This window comes from Phyllostomus hastatus, unplaced genomic scaffold (genome assembly GCF_019186645.2).
Source record: "Phyllostomus hastatus isolate PE091 unplaced genomic scaffold, TTU_PhHast_1.1 phas_scaffold_216, whole genome shotgun sequence".
Taxonomy (NCBI): Eukaryota; Metazoa; Chordata; class Mammalia; order Chiroptera; family Phyllostomidae; genus Phyllostomus; species Phyllostomus hastatus.
Window position 1 is genome coordinate 12,458,031 of NW_025334018.1, and position 25,869 is coordinate 12,483,899.

The following is a 25,869-nucleotide window of genomic DNA, read 5'->3' on the forward strand; positions in this document are numbered from 1 at the left end:
AGGCTGGAGGAATGCTGGTGGGCAGAGGTGAGGGGGCAGCACTGCCCACCAGCAGAGGAACAGAGCAAGGGTGTGTGAACCCGCCATCTGACCACGGGATCAGCCCTGAGTGCAGAGATCCCAAGCAAGGTGTGCTTGAGCAATTGATTCTGACTTCTGGTCCTCTGTGTTCTCATCTGCACAGTTAGGGTAACAGAACTGTTGAGAGGATTAAAAGGAAATAGGGCAAATATCTGAGCTCACCTTCCTATGAGCCTAGTATACAGTAAGTGCTTGAAAAGTATTAAGTATTATTAGTGAATCCCTGGCACATAGGAAGCATTCAGTAAAAGTTAGCTCTCTTTCCCTACTGCCTTAATGTTGGGAAATAGTGTATGTTTGCCAAGTGACATGCAGCTTATCTTCATTTTAGGACAAGTATATGTTATCTTCTTAATCTGTATTTGTGGATTTTCCCCACTAGAACTTAGAATATACTGAGATCAGGGATTTTTTTTCCATTCTGTTCGTGGCTGTGTATCTAGAAAAGTGCCCAGCACACAGGAGGCACTCAATAAATATCTACAGAATAAATAAATGGATGAGCAGGTTAGAAGGTTTGGTACAAATGGCCTTCCCAGTTTGCACAGACAGTCAATTCTCAGCTTTATCTGAAGGACTGAGACCTCTTTCTGCTCATTACTTACTGATTTGTTCTGTGTTTGCATAGACTGATCCCAGGAGGGGAATATGGGGCCTTCCTGTCTCCCAGTTCCCATGGGGAGGGGTCCCAAGGGTCTCACGATAGCAGCTGTCGCAGGCAGCTTTCCCATGTTTGTGCTGCACAACCAAAGGGAAAGGAGCTAACTGAACCAGGCAGCTGATGATTCAGGGGAAAATGACAGTTTGGGCTAAATTACCTAGATATCTACCTTCACTGTAACTGAGGGAACCCTTTTCCAGCAAAGCCCCACCCTGGTTTCTGAAGTTGTTTTTTCCTGGTTAGAGGAGTTAGTGGGAAGTTTGGGGAAGGGGCAGAGGGTGGAGGATGGTTTCCCTGGAAGGATAGGCGTTAGCAGTGACTTCAGTGCAATGTTTATACACCCCGTAGATGCTGCGCACCTGCCCTTCTGAGGTATCTGGTCCCCCGCTCTGTAACAGCACTCCCTTCCTGCCAGGAACCCACCAAAAGGCAGGCACAGAGGCGGGGTTGGGGTATGTTTTGCGATCTGCAATTTGACAAATCGATTTGCAATCTCCTTCTGGCAGGTTGGTTTATGTTTCCTTAGGCTGTGCTCCTGGTTTTATAAACATTCAACTAGATCCTGCCAGGGCCAGCACAGCACTCCCTGGCCCAGGGCCACTGGCTGGATGCACCATTGAATTTTACAAAACAAAAGTAAAGCCTAGCCATGAACCTCCCCTAAGTTAATTTCTGTTATCATGGTTGGTGTCTGACATGAAAGAAACCCTTCCCAACAGCTGTCAGGCCTAAATTCGGACACTACAATCACATTGCATTGCATATTCCTATGCCTTTCACTGAAATCACCTTGAGTTTTTTCCTCCGTTGCATAGCAATAGAAATAACACACCACAGTCCATCAAGCCACAGATGTTGGCTTAGAGAAAAACCTCGGCACTGTTTATCCCTTGGTTTATTGTTGTATACTAAGTGCTTTCCTATCATTGTGCTGTGCGTTCGAACTCCTCAGGGTTACCCACCAACAGGAAGCAGGACTGTTCATTGTTGAAAGTCAGATGCCATATATGGCTTGTTTGAAGTCGCTTTCTTTTCCTCTTACCATGATTAATGCAGCTTTGGGGTTTCACTGAGTGATGCCTGACAGGTGCTGTTAGGAAAGACGATGTCACGTGGCCTTAGGAGTGAAAGCTGGTTGAGTCTCCTGAAGCTTATAGAGGTTGCCTCCTCCTCTTCCCCAAATTGCTTTCAGACAATACCTTCAGAGCTCCTGCCTGCAAGAAAAGACTGATTTTAAAAATACCTGAAGAAAGTATTCTTTGGTGTCCACCCAAAAGCTACACTTGTAGGTCTGCCCAGAAGGCTGATAGGGATTTCCTTGGCCTTGTTGCAGGATAGTCCTTATTTCTGATTTCCATCAAGGTGGGAAGAGAGTGGCAGTGGCCAAGTCTCCCCTAATGTGAACGAGAGGGCCCGGTGTTGGGAGGGGCAAGGACTCGCTGATAGAGCCCAGTGTGCAGAGGCTGGAGCTCTAGTTCCAGCCATCTGGTAGACCTGAGGCAGGTCTAGGCAGGTAGCAAATCATATCTAGGAATTCAGAGCCTGTAAGGTGGACACAGCAGTGCATTGCCTGGGGCTGTCCCTGGCTGTACTATTTGCTCGTGAGGGGAACTTGGTTAGCAAGTTTTTCCATCTCTTTGAGCCTCAGTTTTCTCACCCATAAAATGGACATGATCAAGTACCAGCAACAATCTACAGTCTTAGTGCAGATAAGGTGAGTAAATATATTTAAAGTAGCAAATACAGACTCAGTGTAAGATATTAGTGGTAGTCATATTTAAACACTGGAAGTACAAATGGGAAGGTAGACTCTAGAATCCAAGAAGTTCATAAAGGTAAAGAAAACTGGGGAACAGGCATCCCAGGTCTAACCCACCAAACTAAGTCACAAGAGTCCGGTCACTTATCAAAGGTATGAGCCGGAAGGAGAAATAATTTCCTCAGCAGCTAGTTACTCAGCAAACATGTGCTGACCTCCTACTATGTGCCCAACACCCTGCCAAGGGCTGGGCATTCAAAAATGATTAAGACACTGTCCTTGATCTTGAGACACGTGTGCCTTTCTGTAAAGTCTTTGCTCTGTGAAGGCAGGGTCTGTGCTGTGCTGGTGGCTTCCTCCTCCCCATCCCTCAATGCCGAGAGGAGGCTTCGAGGTCACTGGCAAGGCCCCCCACAGGGTTGTGTGCGCTGACCCAGCACAGGAACTGCTTGTCCCCTGCCCTGCCTCTGCGTTGCCAAGGGGAAGCCAGTGGGCGGCAGTGGGAAGACCTTGGTGATCAGTGTCACCCAACCTTTGATGTGCATATAGGTCACTTAGGGATCTTGTTCAAATATATGCTCTGACTCTGGAGGTCTGCTTTTCTCAAAGCCCCCATGATGCTGTCGGTCCAGGGAACACACTCGGAGACCACGGGGTGAAGTGCGGCCTGCAGTGGTCCCAGACCCACCGGTGGCTCTCGTTTCTGAATGGCACAGGGAGTGCCCTTCCTCTTAGCCCGCCCTCCTGGCTTTCCTTAACTTCAGCTATCACTTTGCCATTATTCTTTAAAGACTTTATTTTTTGCATTAAAATTAAATGGTTTTAGAATTATGCAAAATGCAAATGTCCTTTGCATTTCACTGCATTATTCTAGGACATCATTCGTGCAGTGTCTTTGGGTCTCCAACCGTGTGTGACAAAAGAGAATATAACCTCCATCCACTGCCTTAAAATTGACAGTTCATATCACAACAGGGCTGTTCCCCTAAAGCAAGTGATGCTGTCCTGCCCGCTGAGGTGGTGCCTGTCATAGTCATTGAGGCTTTAAAGAGAAGGGACTGAGAAATAGGCCAGTAAGATGAGAATATCAGATGGGCTGAGAGCACATCGTACAGATGAGGAGGGGGACCTGGGCCCACCTTCTTCATCCTCTTCGGATTTAATTGGGGACAAAATAATACTAATGAAATATATATGATGTATTTGTTTACAAAGTGCTTTCATATGCATTATCCCATTTGATCATGAATCACAACAATCCTGTGAAACAATAGAATTATTCCCATTTTACAGATGTAGAAGCTGGAAGTCAGGCATAGTAGGTGATATGTCTGAGACCAAAGAGTCAGAGAGAAGCAAAGCCAGGATTCACACCTAGGTCTTCTGCTTTTTTTTTTTTAATCCTCACCTGAGGATATATTTCTGTTGATTTTTTTCTTGTTTTAGAGGGTGAGAAACATTGATGTCAAAGAGAAATATCGATTGGTTGCCTCCCGCATGCACCCCGACTGGGGATCGAACCCACAACCTAGGTATGTGCCCTGACTGAGGATTGAAGCCGCAACCTTTTGGTGTATGGGATGATGCTCCAGTCAACTGAGCCACTCGGTCAGGGCCAGGTCTTCTAATTTTAAACCCAGTGTTGTTTTCACTGTGTTAACTTATAAGGGCATGGGGAATATAAGGTCTGAGAAATGCTACCAGCTTGGGAAACGGGAAGTCTGTGACCAGGAGATTATATCCAGTGTTGGATTTAGTTTTGATATGTTCCAGAAATGCAGGTGCAAGGGGATGCATAAAACACCCCAGATCAGTTTAAGGCCGAGGAAAAGCAAGACGGGAATTGAGAAAGTGTATATATCAAGAGACTTCATTTCATTAGCAAACACTTGAAGAATAGTGACCATTATGGTAATATAAGCTATGAGCTGGCAGCTTTCCTAAGCACATTTTGTGTCTTTAGTCCTCACAGTGACCCTCAGTTGTTGTCACCCCCAGGGAGACTTGCCCAGGGACTCAGAGCCAACCGGTGATAGCGCTGGGCTTCTGTGCGTGGCCGCAGACTCCTGTTTTAACCACTCCAAGTCTGCAGACGGATGAGAAGAGAAGCTGGAAGCTCTGATGAGCACGTGAATTCTAGACCCGCGCTCTCTAAAATAGTGGCTATGCTATTTATCACATGAAGCTATTAAAATGAATTAATATTAAAAGAAATTTAATATCAGCTCCTAAGTCTCACTAGTCACATTTCACGTGCTCAATAACGATTGCTGGCTGGTGGCTACAGGACTGCACAGCACAGAGGGAGAAACTTACAATTATGTCACTGGAGAAAGTTCTATGGGATAGCTCTTGCCTAAATATAGTTATTCTTTCTCTCCTAAATTATTTTCTCCTGTTTTTCTCTTACGGGTCTTGTAAAAACTATAAAGCCAAAGAGAAGGAGGGGACATAGTTTCTGGAAAGAGGCACTGGCATACCTAGAAGGTTTAGAAAACTCAGGGAACTTCAGCTGTCATGGAAAGAGTGTAGACCTCACACCAAAGTTAGTAGAGGAAGGCAGTGGCGGGCTAAGTTCTTGCTGTCGTGGGAGTGGTGTTTCCTCTCTTGGGTAGGGTTAAGTTTCAGTTTGAATGTAACATTAGCAAACCTACCATCATAACAACACCAAGGGCTGGGCTGAGTGTGCAACGAGAACTCATTTCATCTCTTCGGGAGGCACTATTGTTACCTCCACTTTGCAGCTGAGGAAGCTGAGGGTGAGAGAGATTAAGTGACTTGCCCAAGACCACAGACCAATAAATGGCAGAGCCTGATTCAGACCCAGGAGGGCTAGGGTCCCGTGTTGATCCGCCACAGCCACTCAACACCACAGAGCTGTACATGTGGATGCTTCTGCTATTATCCTGTCTAAGGGCGTCGTTACTCAGTCTGAACTCAGAAGAGGTAACATTTTCTAGAAGAGCAGTTGGCAAATGTTCCAAAGTGTGTGCCAAGCCTTATCCTCCCCATCATAACGGTGAATGGGGGAAAGTCAGCTAGTAGACTGGAGAATGGGGCAGGGCTGGCAAAGCCCCCCCAGGTGAGGCAGGGACAGGGGCCTTGGAAGCTGCTGCCACTCATCCAGAAAGCGCCCCCTGCTCTCCTATGCGCACTCAAATCCATCTAATCCCCTGTGTGGCCAGGCGCTCCCTGCCTTCAGGACCACAAAGATTTCTGGTGAAATTGCTGTTAAGAAAAAATCTCTTTGGAACACCAAGCTAGCCTTTCATGATTTTTACTGGATTCCATCCAAGCTAACTTTGTAATAAACAAAATGTTTTCACTTGTTCCAATCTACCCTGAGTTCTACTGAAACACATTTTTTTCTCCCATTGTCTCTCTGTGATAACTAAAACTGGGTGTGGTCCTTGTTACTGATTGATATTTAAGAGTCCTGTTTATCTGCTCAGACTATCTTGGAAGATATTAGGCTATTAAATAAGTATTGTTTAATGTCCTGTCTTTGTTGACATAAAGCTCGATATAGAGGAGATGCTATGGGAGTCAGTGTAGCCCTCAGGTAAGTGTTTATTGAGGGCGTGAGCCTGGGATGAGAGCCAGCTGCACGCTGCAAGGAGGAAGTCCAGGAAACACAAGAGACCATTATTGTCCGCCTGGAGCTCGTCCCCCGGGTGAGGGAAGGCAGACATCGGGTTGAAGTCACTTGGGTGACTTGGTGGATTAGGTTTCAGTCTTCTGTGTATTTGCTCTTCATTCGATGAAGCCATCTGCTCACTGGGACCATTAACTGTAGTCCGTGATATTTATTTTGCTAGATGAAAACTATACAGCTATCATTTTTCCTTCTCATTCTTGCTGCCCTCTCCAGTCGCTTTCCCTAGATTTGTTTAGAGAAAAAGCATTGCGTATAACCATGGAATAAATACAACATATTTCCCATTATTTATATTTAAGTTGTCTGCTTTATCATTCACAGCAAGCTTTACATCAGCTTAGTTTCCTTCCCCTGAGCTCCGTGTCCCCTCCCCCCAGCACCCCTTTTCTGCCTCCTGGCACTGTCACTTGACCCACGCAAGTTAAGTTTATAACCAGCAGTCCCCAACCTTTTTGGCACCAGGGACTGGTTTTTCCATGGACTGGGATGAGGGGGGTGGTTTCACGATGATTCAAGTGCATTACATTCAAGCTCACCTCCTGCTGTGCGGCCCGGTTCCTAACAGGTCCGGACCCGTACCAGTCCACAGCTCGGGGCCTGGAGACACCTGTTTATAACAGCCTAAACAGAAGAGGGTCGTTCAGCATGAACACACAACCTGATGTTCTTTCTGGAATACATAGAACACTCCCGATTCTGTCGTGGTTTGGAGTGCTGTGAAGCACTGATTGGTTTATAAATAGGTCCTTACCTGAAGGAAGTCTTTCAGGGATTTCTCAGCATGAGCTTGTTCCTAGAAAATTACTAGGAGGAAAATCATAGGGAATCAGACACACGGGTATCTAACCAGTGCATTTGCAGCTAACAGCTGTCTCATCACGCGCTGCCAGGGAGCTACCCCGGTTTTGCCTCACTGGTCCGAGGCTGAGGCAAGGCAGCCAGGCTCCTCGGGGTGGGTTTGCGTGGATGTCCTACCGCATCTGGCTCTTGTGTTTCTTAACAAAATCCCTGATTTTGAGAACATGCTGTGGGAATCCTTGCCTTGCTTTCAGGGCAGATGATGATGAAAATGCTGGGAGCTGGCTTTCCTCTTCGAGAACATTAGAATCATCTTCCAGAGCAAATGTGCTCCTGCCTTATACCCGCTAAAAGTTTGCGACGGCACCGCCCTTGTGGCGTCAGAAAGCGGCGTGCACTCGCAGCAGGCGCTGGGAGCTGCTACACAGCTCCGTCGGGGAGGACGATTGCCACCATGAGCGCGTGTGAGCTTAGGAGCTTTTAGTGGAAACTGCAGGGTGGAAGTGTCTTTTCCAGCTCTGTGTGACTTCATCCCAAAGAGGAGAATGCAAGTGACTGGGTCGTGCATACACACGGGTCTCACCCCGCAGAAGCAGAAGACAGGGTTGACTCTGCAGGTTCTTCCGTCTGGGTGTGCCGTGGGTGCTGCTGCACTTGTATTAAATGTTCACATGCTTCTGCCTGTAAGAGGCCTGCATAGATTCTTCCTCTGTGTCCACGTGCGATGCGAAGCACACATCCTCGCAGGTTTAGGAGACACAGAGCTGACACTGCACGCTCTAATTTGTTTTGTGTTTCTGTGGGAAAGTATTGTTGCTGAGGATATCCAATAGCGTGTTCACACAGCGCCTTCTGAGGGGTCTGCGCCGTGTTTCCCGGTACAAATGAATTTGAAACCCTACTTTGCAAGGCGTCCCCTTGAACTGCTGTGAGGGAAGTTGTTAGAAACCGCTCCTGTCAGCCTCTCTGAGGTCCCGTTGCCATAAACAAGATAAATACCATTCATTGGGTGGCTTAAACAGGAAGTTATTTTTCACAGTCCTGGAGGCCTTAAGTCCAAGATCAAGGTGCTCAGCTGGTTCGCTTCCTGGTGAGAGCCTTCTTCCTGGCTCACATATGGCTGCCTGCTCCTGTGTTAAAGGGGGAGAGGGGGAGGGAGAGAGGGGGAGGGAGAGAGGGGGAGGCATGAGAGAGAGACAAAGAGAGAAATATAAGAGCACCGATCCCATCTCTCGGGCTCCACCCTCATGACCGCATCCAAGCCTAATCATCTCTCGAAGCCCCACCTCCAGATACTATCTCCCAGGGGTTAGAACTGAAACACAGGAACCTGAAGGGCGGGCACAACTGAGACCACAGCCCTCCATTCGCTCCCTTAGCAGGTGCCTGTTGGGAGCCTGCTCTGCAAGGCAGTGGGGCCAGGCAGTGGGGCCAGGCCCCGGGGCCAGCAGCACAGATCCTGCCTCTGCCCTCTCGCAGCTCGAGACTTAATAAAAACAATTGCAGAAATATATAAACGGAAATGCTTATTAAAGGACACAGGAGGGAAGGCACGTACCTAAGCCAGGTACGCACGCATCCCAGAGGAAGTGACCTCTGAGCTGAGAGCTCTGCATGGGTATGAGTGAGGTGGGCGGGGAGGGGAGCTTTCTGAGCTGGGGTGGGAGAAGGAACTGAAACCGTGTGGCTAGAGCATCTCAGGACAATTCACAAGTGCTGTCTGAGAGCTTCCCCCAGTGATGCTCTTCACCCAAAGGGGACCTTTCAGCAGGGCTTGGCCATCAGAGAGCAGAGCAGCGTGTGTTTGCTCTCTGTGGTCAGCGCTGGCCAGCCTTGCTGGATGTGGGTGTTGGGGGGGACGGGGGGTGTGCGGGTGGGAGGGCGGAAGCTGGATGGACAGGAGGTCTGGGGAGTAATATTTGCACTTTTACATCTTCAAACTGCATCCCTCCAACATACTGCCATCCAAAGAACCATGTTTGTGATTTATGAAACTTTTTTAAGTGAAAAATATATGTCCTTAAGATAGAACATTTCATCAGCAATCCCAGGAAAATATAGAGTACAGTCAAATAAAACTGAAATCCATTAACAAGTTCTGCTTCTTGCTAAATGACTTATTTCTGCTTTTCTTTTTAATTTCTAGAAAGAGGAGAAGGGAGGGAGAGAGGGAGAGAAGCATCTGGCCCACAACCCAGGCACGTGCCCTGCCTGGGAATCAAACTTGTTGCGCGTGGGTCACCGGCTAGCAGTGACCACGGCACACTGTGGATGGCTCGACAATACGCGAGAAAAAACACATGCACAGAGACAAACCAGTTTCTGTGGGGAAGTAGGGACAGAATGGCCACCCCCCTAGTGGGGAGCGCGCTGATCCACCGTCCATACCTGCTTTTATTAGGCTCATTTTGCATAATAACTCAGGTAACGTACAATACTCATTAGGGGAAGTAAGGAATATAGGAAACAAAGAACTCTGCCGGTCTATTGAGTTGGGGGTCAAAGAGCTGTAAGGCTGAGGAACAAACTAGCTTCCTCCTAAGACCCTCCTCATTCAACTGAGAGCGTTCTTAAACAAAGAAGGTTTCACAGTAATTTACATGTTCTTTCTTAGGCCTGATCACCCCGGGAAATCCGCACTTCCCAGTACCGAGCTGTACTTCCCCGTCATTGTTTCAGGCTTAGGTGGACCGCGGGAACTAAGGCCACCGAGAGATAAGGAGATTTTCTTCCGGACGCTGAGAACTCAGACTTTGTCAAAGCCGAGGAGTGAGGGTCCATCACCCCCTTTTGCTGCAGCCCCCCCCCCAAGTCCTTCTTTTGGGGGGCCTCCCAAAAGTGATCGTGCCTGGCTTGGGTTGTTCCCCCGTGGGGAATCTTACCCGTCTTTGGCTAACCGACCAAGCTTTTTGGGGGTTCAGCAGCAGAAACAGCATTACTGCCAGGAAGATAAGCTTTTGTCTCCTTGCCGGCTCACGGTTCCAAGGGCGTTCCCTTAGCCTTAGCTAGGCGGGGGTTTCAGTTTCTGATACCAGTCAGGGCGGTTCCCAACATATCCCCCTTTTTTAGTTTTTTTAAAATCAATTGTGGTCGTTAAGCCTGTGAAACCTACTTTTGCTGTTTTCAAATGCAAATCAGAAGAAAAGCAACATCTACATACATCATAAGGCAATAATAGAAATATAAAGCAGAAACTAAATTCTATGGGTGGTGAATACCTAAATTTCTAAATTCAGTGCAAGAAAACATATTAAGGGAAAAACAAAAGTAATAGGTCTGATTACATTTCAATCTTTGATAGAAATTACACAGATATCAGGAAAGGCAAATTACAAGGCAGTTTGAGCATAATGCAAGCCTGACTTTTTACAAGAGGATTTCTTAACAGGTGCAGTTCTGCGCACCGACTCATCACCTACTTTCTTACGTGGGTGTTGAGTTTTAATTTTACGCCTGCCAGAGTGGTTTCTCATACCTTCTCCCTTGTTTTCAGTTAGGACTGCTAAGGGTTCCATAAAGGTGGCTACCTGCTGGTCTCTGATACGACCCTGGGAAAACAATTTGCAAATACACCGAAGTACACAAATCAATATCACAATCAGTAAACAACCAGCAGCTCCAAAAACCCAAATTCTCAAATTAATTCCATCAAACCATGTTTTAGGATTCAGCCAATTAATATTTTCATTAAGGGCTCGAAAAAATGTCCTGTTTGGTTAAACGTTGAATGTCCTGCAGCTGATGATGTAACTCCAACTGCAATTTATCAATTTGTCCTTTTAAGTTAGTGGAGAAAGCTCCCCTCAAGCGATGTTGTATATCAGTCCAAGTATGTTGGCTGGAATTCCACTGTAGCGGTGTGACGCACAGTCTGGAGAAACTAGGGTCACAGGTTAGGTGTTGACGAGTCACGAGAGCGTCCTGGCGTTCGCCAATCCAGTCCAGTGCTGATTCAACTGCAGAAAGGCGGGTCAGGATCTCCTGATCTATTGAGCCTGTTGGACTAATTCTAAAGTAGCATTGATTAAACCATAAGTGCAACCAGGTGTTAACAAACTGTCGGACTCATAAGGAGAGCAGTGCATTGTTAAATGCTATAATGCCATTTGGATTCATTCATTTTTCTGGTCATATTCTGGAGATAACAGATTTGGAAAGAGTTGGAAGGCACAATTAAATCATAACCACTATTAACGACTGATCTTGTTAGATTTATGCAAAGAGACCTTATGTCATCATTCACTCCTTTAGAATGCCAAATTCTGGAGGGATCAGGTAGGGAGAAAAATATAAAGTGTGAAGGAAAATCCTTTTCCTTCTGCTATCTACCAGGCTTCTTAAAACTTTCACTTCCACAGACCTTCTGCAACATTCACAAACTCTCTATTCTTTTTCATACACTTTCTGATATCCACCAAGATTGTATCTCCATGCCTTATACCTTCCATTACTAACACACACCACATAATTCTTTCTTAAAACGTTTACTTCCACAGATTTTCTGCAACATTCACAAACCTTCTAATCTTTCTTTCATACTCCTTCTGATATTCACCAAGATTGCATTTCCATGCCTTATACCTTCAATTATTAACTAACATCACATAACTTCTTTCCTAAAACATTTTACTTTTCCATTTATCTTTACAGTTTCCCATTTACATTCCTAGAGTGTGAAGTTTCAACCTTCCCTGGAATCCTCAATTTCCTTTTCAGAGCAGATACAGAGCAAAATCCATCCTTCTCTGTGGGGGGTGAAGGTGGGGCCTCCGTGATCTGCTCACTCAATTTGCACACCGTTTCACTGTCAGAATCAGATTCATCATCATCTAGCTCTGTTTTCTTTGCCCAAATGAACTCGAGAGAATCCCTGACAAGCCTCCAGGTTACAAAGGTGTGTGCACCAATAGATATACCACTGTTTTGCAAAGATTTCAACCTTTCACCCACTTTTTCCCAAAACATCAATGTCTAACGTCCCTCTATCAGGAAATGAAGGACAACATTTTCTTATAGATTGCAAAAGCTGCACCAAATGCTTTTCTTTCTTATACTTTGTTATACTTTCTTATACTTCCTTATACTTTGCTTCTTTAAGAACTTGTTGTAATATACACAGAAAAGATTTCTGCCCTTTAGATAAGTTACAACCTATGTTTACCTCCCTTCTTTTTTTTTTTTAAAGAAAAAGCTTACTTTTATTTACTTTTAATTGGCCAAAACAAATCACCTGATTACTTTTTTCAAGGCAAATCTTTTTTTTTCCCCAAACTTGAGAATTAAATTACTATTTACCCAATTATAGGCGGTCGCGAAGAGAGAAAGCGACCTAGAAAAGAAAGACCTACTTCCCTGAAAATTCAACGCATCCCACGACAAGCCCGAGAAAGAGTTCGGGGTCGTTGGCCCTTACCTGGGCTGTTAGCGCGCAAATCCACCCGAAGTTGATGCGTTGTCCACAGCGACGGCTCGTAGCCGCTGGTTCCAAGTGGTCTCGAGCGGGGTCCCACCTCTGTGGTCCCGAATCGCTGCCCCACGTTTGGGCGCCAGCTGTTGCGCGTGGGTCACCGGCTAGCAGTGACCACGGCACACTGTGGATGGCTCGACAATACGCGAGAAAAAAACACATGCACAGAGACAAACCAGTTTCTGTGGGGAAGTAGGGACAGAATGGCCACCCCCCTAGTGGGGAGCGCGCTGATCCACCGTCCATACCTGCTTTTATTAGGCTCATTTTGCATAATAACTCAGGTAACGTACAATACTCATTAGGGGAAGTAAGGAATATAGGAAACAAAGAACTCTGCCGGTCTATTGAGTTGGGGGTCAAAGAGCTGTAAGGCTGAGGAACAAACTAGCTTCCTCCTAAGACCCTCCTCATTCAACTGAGAGCATTCTTGAACAAAGAAGGTTTCACAGTAATTTACATGTTCTTTCTTAGGCCTGATCACCCCGGGAAATCCGCACTTCCCAGTACCGAGCTGTACTTCCCCGTCATTGTTTCAGGCTTAGGTGGACCGCGGGAACTAAGGCCACCGAGAGATAAGGAGATTTTCTTCCGGACGCTGAGAACTCAGACTTTGTCAAAGCCGAGGAGTGAGGGTCCATCACCCCCCTTTTGCTGCAGCCCCCCCCCCAAGTCCTTCTTTTGGGGGGGGCCTCCCAAAAGTGATCGTGCCTGGCTTGGGTTGTTCCCCCTGTGGGGAATCTTACCCGTCTTTGGCTAACCGACCAAGCTTTTTGGGGGTTCAGCAGCAGAAACAGCATTACTGCCAGGAAGATAAGCTTTTGTCTCCTTGCCGGCTCACGGTTCCAAGGGCGTTCCCTTAGCCTTAGCTAGGCGGGGGTTTCAGTTTCTGATACCAGTCAGGGCGGTTCCCAACACAAACTGGCAACCTTTCCGTTCACGGGCCGCTGCTCAGCCCACTGAGCCTCACCAGCCAGGGCAGGTAGCCATTTCTCAGAGGAAACCTCTTGTCCACCAGCTTGCTTTAAATGCTTTCTAATCAGGTCTGTGTCCTCTCCTCCCCTACTTTAGTTTTAGAACACAGACTGTCTTCTCTAAAAACATATGCTTACAATTTGCAACTTATATAAAGTTAGCTACTGAAATAACTTGCCCACAGAAATGCATAATAGAATTGTATCTAGTGAGCCCCTGGCTAATGATATGGATTGATGTGTCCTTGTCCCTTTCACTACTACGTTTTCATCTTTTTTTTTTCTATTTTACTTCTTTCCTCTTTTTCAATGTGGGGTACAATTTTGCCCTCAGACTCCGGTCTAGTCACAATCTCTGAGAGCCTGACGCACAGCGGGCGCTCAGAAAAGAAATGATGACACAAAGAGTGATATCTGACATCTCACGGGCCAGCTCTGTGACTGAGCCCTCACCTGCAGGGTGAGTGTCCCTCCTGGGCCACTCAGGGGGGGGTCACTGGCATCGGGGCACCCTGAGATCGGGCTCACGGGGCTCGATCTCAGAGCCCCCATGAGGAGACTCCAGGTTCACAGTAGATGCTCAATAAATGTTTACAGTGTGATTAACATCCGAGCCCAACTCAGGCAGCTGTATGGAAAAAGCCCATTCCCAGAAAAACAACAATATTTCTGGTGACAATTACCAGGCATAGGAAGCATGGGGTGGAGGCTGCAGGGCTGTGAGCTAGAAAGGTTAACATTCAGGAGTCGAGAGGGCTGCAGGCTTCGCACAGTTCGTTCCATGAACCTTCTTGCCCAGGGAGCAGGCCCTGCAGAGCAACGGGACTCGGTGACAGTGGACTTGCTCGCCTTGTTCTTAACTGGGCTAGTCATAGTGTGAGTCCTTTTCAACCAGTTTCTAGCACAGCAACCATAGTGCAGCGGACAGAGAATCATTCAAGAGCCTTAGAGGAACGGCAAGTTAGAAAGGACTTCTTTGGCTCCGTGTCTCTGTTGATGCCACTTTCCAAAGCAGTGATCACTGTTGTCACAAGCAGCCCGGGCCTGGCCAGGTCCGCCCCCTGTACCCAGGCCACAGCGAGCAGCTGCAGGCAGGAGGATTCCCTCAGCACAGTGATGACGTTCAGCTAAGCCACAGTTTCCTTGACTTAGGAGGAAACCCGTGTGGTTTGGGGTTGAGGGGGCGTGGATAAGCAAAGTGCGGATATTTTCTCATTGTCCCGTGGCTTTAAATTGCAACCTCTCTTTTAATTTTCCATTATGCATCAAACACGTCTGTGCCAGCAGTGGGCAAATGTATTCCATCTGGGAGGACGATCCAGACAGCTATAAATTAGAGTCTGTGTACAGAGATGCCAGAAATGTGGCCAAGCAGTAGGGTGTCCCTGGGACCAGTCACCTCCTCCACAGTCTGCTCGGTGGCTGCGAGCCTTGGCCTGACGCCTCTGTCAACAGAGTTCACTTTGCATTTGGAAACTGTCTTTCCATCAAGTTGCCACAGAGACGGGAGGGCAGGGGCACCTCCGAGGCGCTACTGGGCACACCCGCCCCAGGCAGGCTCCTCCACTCCCAGGACGGTGCTTTCCCAGGGGCACCAATGTTTTTCCTGCACCTGAAACAGCAATAACCTTGAAGCTGGCTTCCTTCTAAATGCAGGCATGACCCGAGAAAACTCTCCCCACTTTGTCTTGATAGAACAAACTACTATATCATGCTCTTTTTTTTTAATCCTTAACTGTGGACATCTTTTCATTGCTTTTAGAGAGGAGGGGAGGAAGAGAGAAAGGGAGAGAAAGGTCAATGCGAGAGAGAAGCATTGATTGGTTGCCTCCCATGTTCTCCCAGACTGGCCGTATGTACCCAGACTGGAGATGGAATTGAAAGCTAGGCAAGTGCCCAGCTGGGAATTGAATCCTAAGACCTTCAGTTACAGGATAATGCTCCAACCAACTAAGCCACACTGGCCAGGGCCCATATCATGCTTTTAAAAAAAAATTTTTTTTAAACTCATAAAAGTAATGTATGCTTATTGCAAAAAACTTAGAAAATATAGTGAAAAGAAAAAGTCACATGTAATCCCACCCTTCGAAGATATTGTTAATGTTTTAGCATGATTTCTTTCAACGTTTTTCCATGCCATGCTACCCTTTTTAAAAATGCAAAAATCTCTTCAAGCTGGTTGAGCCCAGTTCCTTCCACTGTCCCTCTCACATTATCCAATTAGTGCTCTCCTCTGAGTACTGGAAACATTTAGTTATTCCACATTGGAGACTCCAGCTGGTAGAACTCTGTCCCTCTGGCTCCTCCTGGCTGAAGTCATGCCAAGCTTCTGAAGGGCCTGACCACAGAGGGACTCCACCTGATGGGGACAGAGGGTGAAGGGCAAAGCCCTTACATAACGTCAGCCAGGGAACCCCAAAGGGGAGCGCCAGGTTTTACAAACAGCCCCACAGATAGAAGGGCGCTGGTACAGGGCGCTGTACCAAGGGCTACCCCTGACTTCAGTGTTACTTTTCCTACTCAACATCTATGTCGAGGACCATGTCCTTCTGTCTTCCTTGTGGGGCAGGGGCAGTGTCTACTCTGGGCACCTGGCAATAAGCCAGGGTATCCCAACACTGACTGGAGGGGTGTGCAGAACCAGCGTGGGGGCTATTTTTACATCTTTGCTTCCCGTCCCCTGGCGCCTTGAGTCCAGAAGGTGCCCAGGGAACGGCAGCAGATTGACTGATGGGACAGAAGTCGAGATTGGTGTTTGGGGACAGAGAGGACGCTGAGGCTGATAGCCTGCTGGCTGGCAGTTGCGACAGTCCTGCGGTGGCAGAAAAGGACTCCCAGCTCTGGTGCGCAGCCTCACGGAGCCCTCGCAGTGGCCGAGGGGAAGCGGGCAAGGCTCCGCCTCTGCCAGCCTGCCCAGCTGCTGCCCGCGCCAGCCACTCAGCCTCACCGTGAGTCGCACGGCACACAGACCATACTTCTTCAGAAAATTATTTTTTCCTTTCTCACTTTCCATGGAAACTCAACATAGCAACCAAAGAAAAAAAATGGTCAAGTGCCCTCCCTGCCTGCAAAACCATCCCCGGGCAGCGCAGTGACCGGGGAGGCCCAAGGGGAGGGGAGGGAGGCTTCCAGATGCCTCTAAAACAGCTTTCTCACCAGGCACTGCCCGGCACACTCATGAGGTGTCGGCAGGTCTGAGGTCAGTGCGTTTGCTCCCAGGTTAGAGAGGCGGGTTCCCCCCAGGTCTTGGAGTTCATCTTGCTCTCGGTGACCCAGCATCTGAAACGCAGCCCCCTCTCATTGTGGTGTTGGTCAGGAGGTCCACACTGCCCTGCCAGGGACAGGAAGGCAGGATGCAGATGCCTTCCAGGGGGGGCTGTTATTGGAAAGTTCTGTTTTTCTTTTTGAAGTATTTTTTGTTGATTATGCTATTTCAGTTTTCCCGAATCTTTCCCTTTATCCCCCCTCTGCCCTGCACCCCCCAACCCTCCAGCATCCCCCCCTTAGTTCATGTCCATGGGTTGTACATATAAGTTCTTTGAGTCCTCTGTTTCCTGTACCATTTTTATCTCTCCTGTCTATTTTATGCCTACTAATTATGCTTCTTCTTCCCTGTACCTTCCCCCCAACCATTCCTCCTTTCCCCCTCCCCACTGAACTCCCTCTGTGTGATCTCCATTTCTCTGATTCTGTTCCTGTTCTGGTTGTTTGCTTAGTTTTTGTTTTCATTGTTTTTCTTTTCTTTTAGGTTCATTTGTTGATAGTTGTGAGTCTGTTGTCATTTTACTGTTCATATTTTTTATCTTCTTTTTCTTAGATAAGTCCCTTTAACGTTTCCTGTAATAATGGCTTGGTGATGATGAACTCCTTTAACTTGACCTTATCTGGGAAGCACTTTATCTGTCCTTCCATTCTAAATGAAAGCTTTGCTGAATAAAGTCATCTTGGATGTAGGTCCTTGCCTTTCATGATGCAAGGAGAAAGGAGAGAGTTACCTACAAAGCGGTGTCCATTAGGATATCAGCTGATTTCTGAAAAGAAACCTTGCAGGCAACAAACGGCTGGAAAGAAGTATTTGAAGTCATGGAAAGTTCTTTTTGAGGCGCATTCCAGCCTGCACAGAGCTGTGTATGCCCCGTAGTCCAGGGCAGCTGGCCAAGGGGGGAGGGGGGGACCGCTGTGCTTGGAGTCAGGAACTCCGGTTCTAATATCATGTCAGGGACCTGGGGGCTCTGAGCGCTTCATGTCACCTCCACCCCCACCCCAATGAAATGGGAAGGCCGTGACCTTCCAGCCCCAGCGTGCTGGGCCACCATCCACTCCTGGGCTGCACACACGCCCCCCTTCCATCCTTCGTAAAGCTCTGGCGTTCACTTTTCAGCTGGCGGGGTCGGCTGTCATCGCTTTTGGACTATGGTTTCGGTTCGGTGGCACCATGAAGGATTTCTCCTCGGAGGACAAGTCCCCAGAGTACTTCTACATGGGTGAGTGACGTTAGCTTCCCTAAGTTTTCGCTTGTTGGGGTGCCCTGGAGGCTTAGGACAGACCTGTCCCTGGACTGCTGGGGAGGGGCCAGAGGGAAAGGAAGTGGGAGAAGCCTGAGACTCTGAAGAACCCCCCTTCTCCTGCAGTGGGGGGATGGGGTCCAGGTCGGGGAGGGCCCTGCCTCCCTCCCCTGCCCGCCCTCACACAGTTCGCCCCTCTGCTCTCCACAATCAAGGAAGACCAGTGCAGTAGACTGGCCCGTGGTACTTCTTTCAGCCACTTCAAGAAAAGAAGTCCAGCATGTGACTGTAATTCATTTCCAAAGAACTAGAAACTCCATTTTGCCCCCCGCCCCAGTGAAGAGGTTGTGCCCCAGTCGGCTACTCACGCTTCCATCTGGGGTGCCTGGGGCCCTGCAGACTCTGAGAGAAACACAATTCAAAATGAGGAGACATCTCAGGGTTTGGAGGTGCTCACCTCAGTCCCTCCGTGACCAGGGACTGCAGAGAGCTGGGGAGGGAGGGCAAAGGGAGGGCAGGGGTGCCTGGGAAAGAGGCCTGGGGGGAGGGGCAACAGCCCGCCTCCCTCCAGCTGCAGTACGGGGTGAGGGGTGTCGGGGTGAGGGGTGTCGGGGTGAGGGGTGTCAGGGTGAGCAGTGTCGGGGAGGGTGCAGCCTCCCATTCTGAGACAACGTGATAAGTCGGGGCTGAGCATTTCCCCCGGGTTCAGAGCCCTCTCTCCACCTGCTTCCAGTTCCCTTCTGTGGCTTTTTCTCATTCTATAGTTACGTGCCCCTGGACTCTAGATTTAAAAATGCCCAAGACTGTGGTCCGTACAGGGGATGGCCCTGTGTGACCAGTTGCTTTTAGATCCACGCAACCATAGAGTATACACTTCAGTTGCTTGTGGTGACCTCTGTGCTTGGGCTGAAGCAGGGTCCTGCGGAGATCACTTGCTCTGACCCCAAGGACAGCAGAGCTATTTCCCGGGAGGGACCAGTGTCCAGGCCCCACTGACAGCCAAGGACATCCTCTCAAGGGCCACTGCCAGCCGTGTTACTCCCTCTTCCCAATACCTTCCCACCCCATCCCCTCCTGCAACAGAAAGCCCACTAAAAGATGGGTAACAATAAGGAATCCCACGTTTCATCAAATCTTAGATGCAGTCTTTTGTCAACACCCAATTATTTTAAGTTCCACCAAGGAAAAAAGAAATGCTGTCGCTTTAGCTAACGTATCATAAAATATGCATCCTAATTTCAGAAACATTGAAATGTAAAATTGATGAGATGTGGTCAGGGGAGTGTGGAGACGGGGAGTCTCCGGATGTGGCTCAGGGTTCAACACAGGCGCCAAGGACCCAGGTGTTTTTCAGGTTTCTACTCACCACCCACGGGACAACCTCAAACGCGCCCCCTCAGGATTACAAAATAGCTGCTGTGGTTCCAAGCATCGTGCCCTCATACAGCAGCATCCAAAGGGGAAAAATGGAAGTTTCACCTCATGTGGCCCTTTTTAGGAATGAATAAAATCTTTGTCTGGAGTCCCCAGCAGACTTCCCCTTGCAGCTTGCTGGCCGTGGTTGCACTGGGTGTTCATAACTTAGCCGTCGTGGCCAAGAGCAGAATTACTATGACTGCCTCTCTGACTAATCGGGAGTCACCCTGGGCCTGGAAAGGGGCCCAGGCTCCCAAGACAAAAGTGTCTCTTACACTTAGACAAAATCGGGGTTTTGTTACAAGAAAGAAGCAGAGGAATTTGCCATCCTACTTAACCCTGAAATGCTCTTTCTTTCCACCAGTTTCCAGGTGGCACCCACCCTTCCGTCCAAAATCTCACATGCATATTCAGCATATTCTTCCTTCCTTGAGGAACTGCTGGCTATGAGAACCTCCTCAGAATCACTCCCCTCACCCAGAGCAGATCCCGAGCACCCCCAGGAACAAGCTCACCCGTCCTCAGCCGGCCTCACCCCCAGGATCCTTCCAGCTCTCCCCAGGGACACGCAGGAGCAGTCTGGGGCGGGTGGAAGGAATGAACCTTCCCTCCTTCTGCTGAAATTCCAGGACCTGCTTGTTTCATCACTTTTCCTGTGATTTCTAATTCCATTTCAGCGTAGTCACACTCCTTGCCCACTGGATGGACCACAGCAAAGTTTAATCCAGTTTAATCCAGTTTTCTGGGGACTCATGCCTCTCCAGATGTATAGGGCATATACCACGATCAGTAGCAGATAAGAATCTCCAGCCTGTGTTAAGTGCCTGCGAGTGGCACAGACACGACCACTGAATCACGCGTGCGAGGGAGCACTGCGGACTGGCGGGCAAGCCTCGGGCGGAGGGGCGCTGGAGCGGGGCCTGGGAGGACAGAGCCGGTCCAGGGAGCCTGAGTCAGGGAGAGCCCGGCTCAGGACTCCGAGTCAGCACGGCAGGGCACCGGTACGCAGCTCCCGTCCTCTCCGTGGTCTGGGGCAGGTCTGGCTGACTGTTCAGGATGCTCTTGTGGGGGAGTCTTCTTAACCTGGCTCCTCCCAGCCATTCATAGCTGCTGCTTGGAGTGAACATCATTCTCTCCCCACTATGACTTCAGTTACTTGATGTGTTGACTCGAGGTCCGTCCCAATGAAACTGCAGCTGCCCTTTGCTCCTAAAACTCAGGCCTGTCGGCGCTGAGGGTGTCTGTCTGCTCCTTGAGTGCTGTGTACCTCCTAGTCCTTAGGGGTGACTCCCAAGACGTTCCACTCAAAGCTGCATTTTGCCCTCAGGTACATGGGGAGGAATCCACCTCAGTTAGAACCAAAACTCGGGAAACATCCACCCGTTCGGTTACCGTCAGACATTCTCCTCCGGGTGCTGGCATAGCCAAGTGCCTGACACCAGCCACCACACCACCGAGCTTGAGGTTGAAAGACCTGAATCTCTGTAACGTGATTTCTGAGCTTGAACTGAAAATGCTCAGCCACAGGCAAGAAAACCCGTTTTAAAAGACCGTGAAACCCTGGGCTATGTGAAAAACGCAAGAGGCTGTCTCCCTTTCTGCGGTAATGAATGCATGGCTGTCTGAAAAATCTCTCCACGGTTATTTTAATTTTTGGATTTCGGTTATGCATTCAAGCAGGGGTGCCTCTATTCTTTCCAATTTTTTTTGTAGGCGCCTCTGTTTGGGAAGGAAATAGAACCTGCCCATGGGTACATCAGTCGGCATCTGCAGTCCTGGGCTCCGTTGTCTCACATAAGTGTATGAGAACCCTGGACTTGCCCCATGTCACCTGCCATCTCTTTGAAGGGACTCACAGATGTAACTATTTAAATCATACTAGAAACTACTGTGTGACCAAATGCCAAGGAAGCGGCATTTGCAGTGGGAATTCGGCACTGGTGAGGCCAGGAGGAGCCGAGCTGGGTGTGAAAGCCCGGGCTGCGGTCAGTGGAGAGGACGAAGAGTGAGGACTGCAGAGGTTGTAGGGCAAGATGACACACGGCGTGTCTGCGGGACAGTGGCTAGCCGCCCAGGCTGGGCAGGGCACCTTCCATGGCGTGTAAAGGGCTGGGGCATGGTGGGAGGTAAGACTACAGATGTTGGGAGAAAGGGAGGACAAACATGCGGGGCTTTGAATGTTCGGGTTAGTTAATTTGCTAAGGAGTGGAAGACTAATTTAAGGTTTGGGGGAGATAAGATCTCACTGCAATTTTAAAGAGATTATGCTGGCAGCAGCGGAATGAGAGGGGAGTCACAGGGCGGAAAAGAACAATCTAGTTTGGGTAGACGAGAGTAAAGGGTGGGGAATAAATGCCCGAGAGAGGGCGCATGTGAAGAGGGTGGGGAGGGGAGCCCCTAAGCCAGCCCAGGAAGCGGCCTCTGTCCACTCTGCTGCAGCAACAACACACTGAAAATACAACCTCAGGTGGAGATTCAGGTCCAGCCCAAGAAAACCTTTCTAACGACTTGATAAATCAGAGAAGCTGAGCACACCTCCACAGGTGAAAGTGAACTCTCCTCTTCAACGGGACTTAATATACCCCTAATGGGGTGAAATTGGAAGGGGGAGTGTGTCCATTCAGGAGGGTCCTGTACTGAGCGGGGGTCAACCGGCTCCAGACAAACATTCTGACCCTACTTTCTAGCCTAAAGCAAGGTGAACTGCTCTCGGTGCAAGAAACATCGTATCTTTACGGACATGTCTTTAGGACTCTTCTCGTCGCAGATCACGGACACTTGACTCAAGCCACCTTGAGCAAAACAGAAATTTCTTGACTCACGTAACTGAAAAGTCCAGGACTAGTCTCGGGGACGCAAGGGACACCATTGGATCCAGTCCGTTGCCATCTCTGAGCTCTGCTTTCCCGTGGCTCCGTTCTGGGCAGGCTTCCTCTGCACTCGGTGAAACGGCTGCCCGCCACTCAGGGTGGGCAGCACCTCCCGAGCCACTCTGGCAACAGAAGTCCAACCCAAGTCCTGAGCCGCCCGCCTCTCATTGGCAACCTTGGGTCCTGTGCTCGTTCCCAAGCCAGTCATTGCGGCCAGCGGGTCGGGGTGGGCTCGCTGGCTAAAGCCTCGGCCTCACCCCTGCCGGGAACTGGGGCCATTCGGCCACTCCCACCACAGGGACAGAGTGTCACCGGGGTTCCTTCCTCTGATGGAGAGGAAGAGGAAGAAGAAGTGAACTCTGGGTGGGAAAACGACAGTCCACACTGCAGGCCTGCGTCCCTCTCGCTTGTGTTTGGTGGCCTGGGGCAGGATGTGGGTTTGCTCACCCTCAGTTCTCCCTTGTCAGCCACACCACCCCTCTGCAAGGCAGCCCTTGAGCGGCTGGTGGTGAAGGCACCTGTGGTCCGTGCTCCAAGTTCAGGGCGGTGGGTCAGCAGAGAACCTTAGCACTAGGCAGAAATAACGAGACTAGGGGCCAGACAGGCAAGCCACAGGGGGCTGGCAGTCAGCCGGGGATCCCCAGCTCTTCGTGGTGACTGCGGACGCCCAGGCCTGTGCTTGTCCCATGAAATCAGGGACCTTTTCTCCAGAATTTCTTCAAATTCTCCTAATAATATAAAGAAATCAAGCAATATACATGTTCATAGAAAGTATTATTTCTTTCCTCCATAAATAGTTTTCCAAATAAGAAAGATACCTGCTCTGTCTCCATAAAACAAGAAGAAAAACAGGCCAGGCCACCATGTATGGCCTTGCAGAGCAGCAGGGTGAGGTGACAGGATTTTAAACAGAAGCAGGCCAGTCTGGGGAAACCTCACCTCGGGTCACAGGGTCACAGGGCACCGTTCACTGATCTGTGTATTTTCTTTTCAGAATAGGTTCCAGAACAATCAAGCCATTAACTCTTATCGCCCCTTTGTTAAAGGGTGTTTATGGACAGGCTGGGCACAGTTAAGTGGCTCTTAAAGAAATAGGAGCTCAGGACCTAGAGCCCCGCCCCCCAGAGGGAACTCCTGAAGACGCTCGGCCCAGCCCCCTGCTTCTGGGCAGATCACCGCCACACACTGTAGGAGAAATCCTGCCGTCTTAGTGGGGGTGCTTTCCTTTCTGGGACCCTTGGTTCTTCCTCTTTGCTGATGGACAGGAGGTCCCTTCTTGGGATAAAGGCCTGGGCATGACCTCACCACCAGGGGACGGGCTGAGTGGACCCAGCCATGAGGACAGGCAGTGAGGCAGTTGACAGACCACCACCTGCTGCCGCTTCCCGAGGACCCGTGAGCCCAGGCCGAGGCCTGCAGGCCAGTCTATGTGCACCAGTTGCCAACACAGAGAAAAGAGAACCTGGCCAGGGTGGGGCCGGTGGCAAGAGAAACTTGAATGACCTGGTATTTCTTAGACCGTCTCTGCTTCCAGCTCTCGGTGAACTCTTGGGAGGAGCCCCCAGCGCCCTCCAAATTCCTCCAACCTGCCCCTCTGGCTTCCTGTTACCATCCGTGTCTGGGGCTGCCTCCCAGAAGGACAGACCCCTCAGGGGTCATCTCCCCAGGAGTGCTTCTGGGGAGCGATGCCCTCAGCCCCTGGCAGGCTCGAGCACATGAAGTCATGTCTGAGCAGAGGACGTTAGCAGGTTATTCCACGGAGAGGTTGCCCACACAAACAGCAGCCGCCTGGCTCTGCAGGGTCCCTGGCTGAGACCCTGTTGAATCCAGAGCTGAATCCAGAGTGGAGGACCCTGGCTCGCACTGTGGCTGGATGTCATGTAAGGAAGGCATTCCAGGGCGGCATGTCGAGGGGCTGGCTTGTCTTTTTAAACATTCTGACTCACTCTGGTGATGTTATTTCTTTTTTTACTTCTGGGTTTTCAGTTGTACCCCACAGTCGTGGCAGCCGCATAACAGAAACAGGCCATAGCTGACATCGCTGGGACAACATCTCCTAAGCATTTTTACAGGAAGTCAGAGTAGATCACTGGACATACTGCAGATAACAAAACTAAGGAAAAAGAGATTTACCCAGAGCCACGGTTGGCAGGCCTGGGTTTCTGGCTCCCAGCTCTGTACTTCTATAGGAAAATCCACAAATCATCAAGGGTAGACATCACCCCCCCCCCAGGCTTTTTCCCCCTGCCATTTATAAAGTACAAAATCAACAGATTTCAAGCTGAGAGAGTCACCACTCTTCGGGGCTCCTATGGAAAGTGCGGCACGGGAGGGAGGGCGCGCACTGCGCAGTCGCCTCCCGCGCTGCCCCCAGCGCAGGTCCGGTTCGCCCCTCACTGGCTGTGCAGTCTGAGGGAAATTACCTAACTTCTCTGTGTCGCAGACGCCGCAGCTGTGAAATACAAATCCTTCTCCGAACCTCTTAGAGCAATGGGAGCAGGAGATGATTTAACATACAAATATACCCACGCACGGTACATGCTGTGTAATGAGCCCTGAATAAATATCCACTGTGGGTATTACTGTAATGAGGGCAGGCTGAGGAGGCAGTCGTCCTGCGGGACGCAGGCGCGAACACGAGACGGAAGGCTGCAGGAGGGGGTTAGATGCCAGACAGTCAGAATGAGAGAATGGCTGATACCCCCGCTTGTCTTCTTGGGTGGCGGTTCCCGTCAACTGTGCTGACCGGAGACTGCACAGAGCAGGAAGTGGCGGTGGTTACGCTTCTTGCTGCCTGATTCAATACCTGATAGCTGTTGTTTAGGAGAGAGGACCCAAGACCTTTACCTTCCCCATAAACTAAGTGCCATCCAATATTCTAGACGCATATATAATTATGTGCGTCCTGGGCAAGCTGAGAGGGAGGGACGGAGGGAGAGTTGCAGAGGCATAGGAAAACATTTTTAGGTGAAAAATGGTCATTAGTCGGGTATGTAAACCCATCTGCTGCCACAAAGCCATTGAAACTGAGGGCCATGCCATCCACGAGCCAGTCAGTGAATGGGGGGGGGGGAGCGGGGGGCGCATTTTCAACTGAGTTGATGCAGACCAGGCTTCAAGGAAGTTGCTGTGCCTCCTTTCTGTGCCGACTGAAAAAAATGCTTCTAACTTAAAAAGAAGAGTCTGAAACCTAAGAAACAAGCGATGGAATTGTCAGGAATTCCTGGTAGCCTGTCCCTGGGGTCACTGGCATCTCCAGGCCCAGCTGTAATAAATATGCAATTTCAAAGCAGTTTCTCTTTTCAAGTCAGGGGAACTAGGGCTCCGAAAGCGTGGGGAATCGGGAAATAGGTCAGACACTTGTCACGCAGGCTGGTGTGGGAGGGAGAGGACTCCACAGAGCCACCTAGGAATTACAATGTGACACTCAGTCAATGTACTCATCCATGCAACAGCTCTTTTAGGGGCCAGATCAGAAAAGGTTAAGGTATCCTTAGAAACCACGCGGGTGTGCTGAGTCTTATAACTAGATTTGGGAACTGGATTCTGCAGGCGCAGGGATTTTACCACTTGTTGAGCTTCTTCTGATTTTCCCATCAGCTCCAACCAGCAGGGCTCATGGGTGTGGGCGGAGCCCTGTGGCCCAAATACACACAGAGGTTCGCTAAGGAGGGGCCTCG

At 49.4% G+C, this 25,869-nt stretch overlaps 1 protein-coding gene across 1 annotated transcript in view; it reads left to right on the forward strand.

The window, feature by feature from the left end:
• The window catches only part of TSPAN2 (tetraspanin 2), a 42,703-nt gene that overhangs the window by 2,451 nt on the left and 14,383 nt on the right, over positions 1-25,869 (forward strand). The window contains exon 2 of the mRNA XM_045816740.1: positions 17,780-17,882. Coding sequence (XP_045672696.1) covers positions 17,780-17,882 — 103 coding nt within the window. The remainder of the gene's footprint in view (positions 1-17,779; positions 17,883-25,869) is intronic.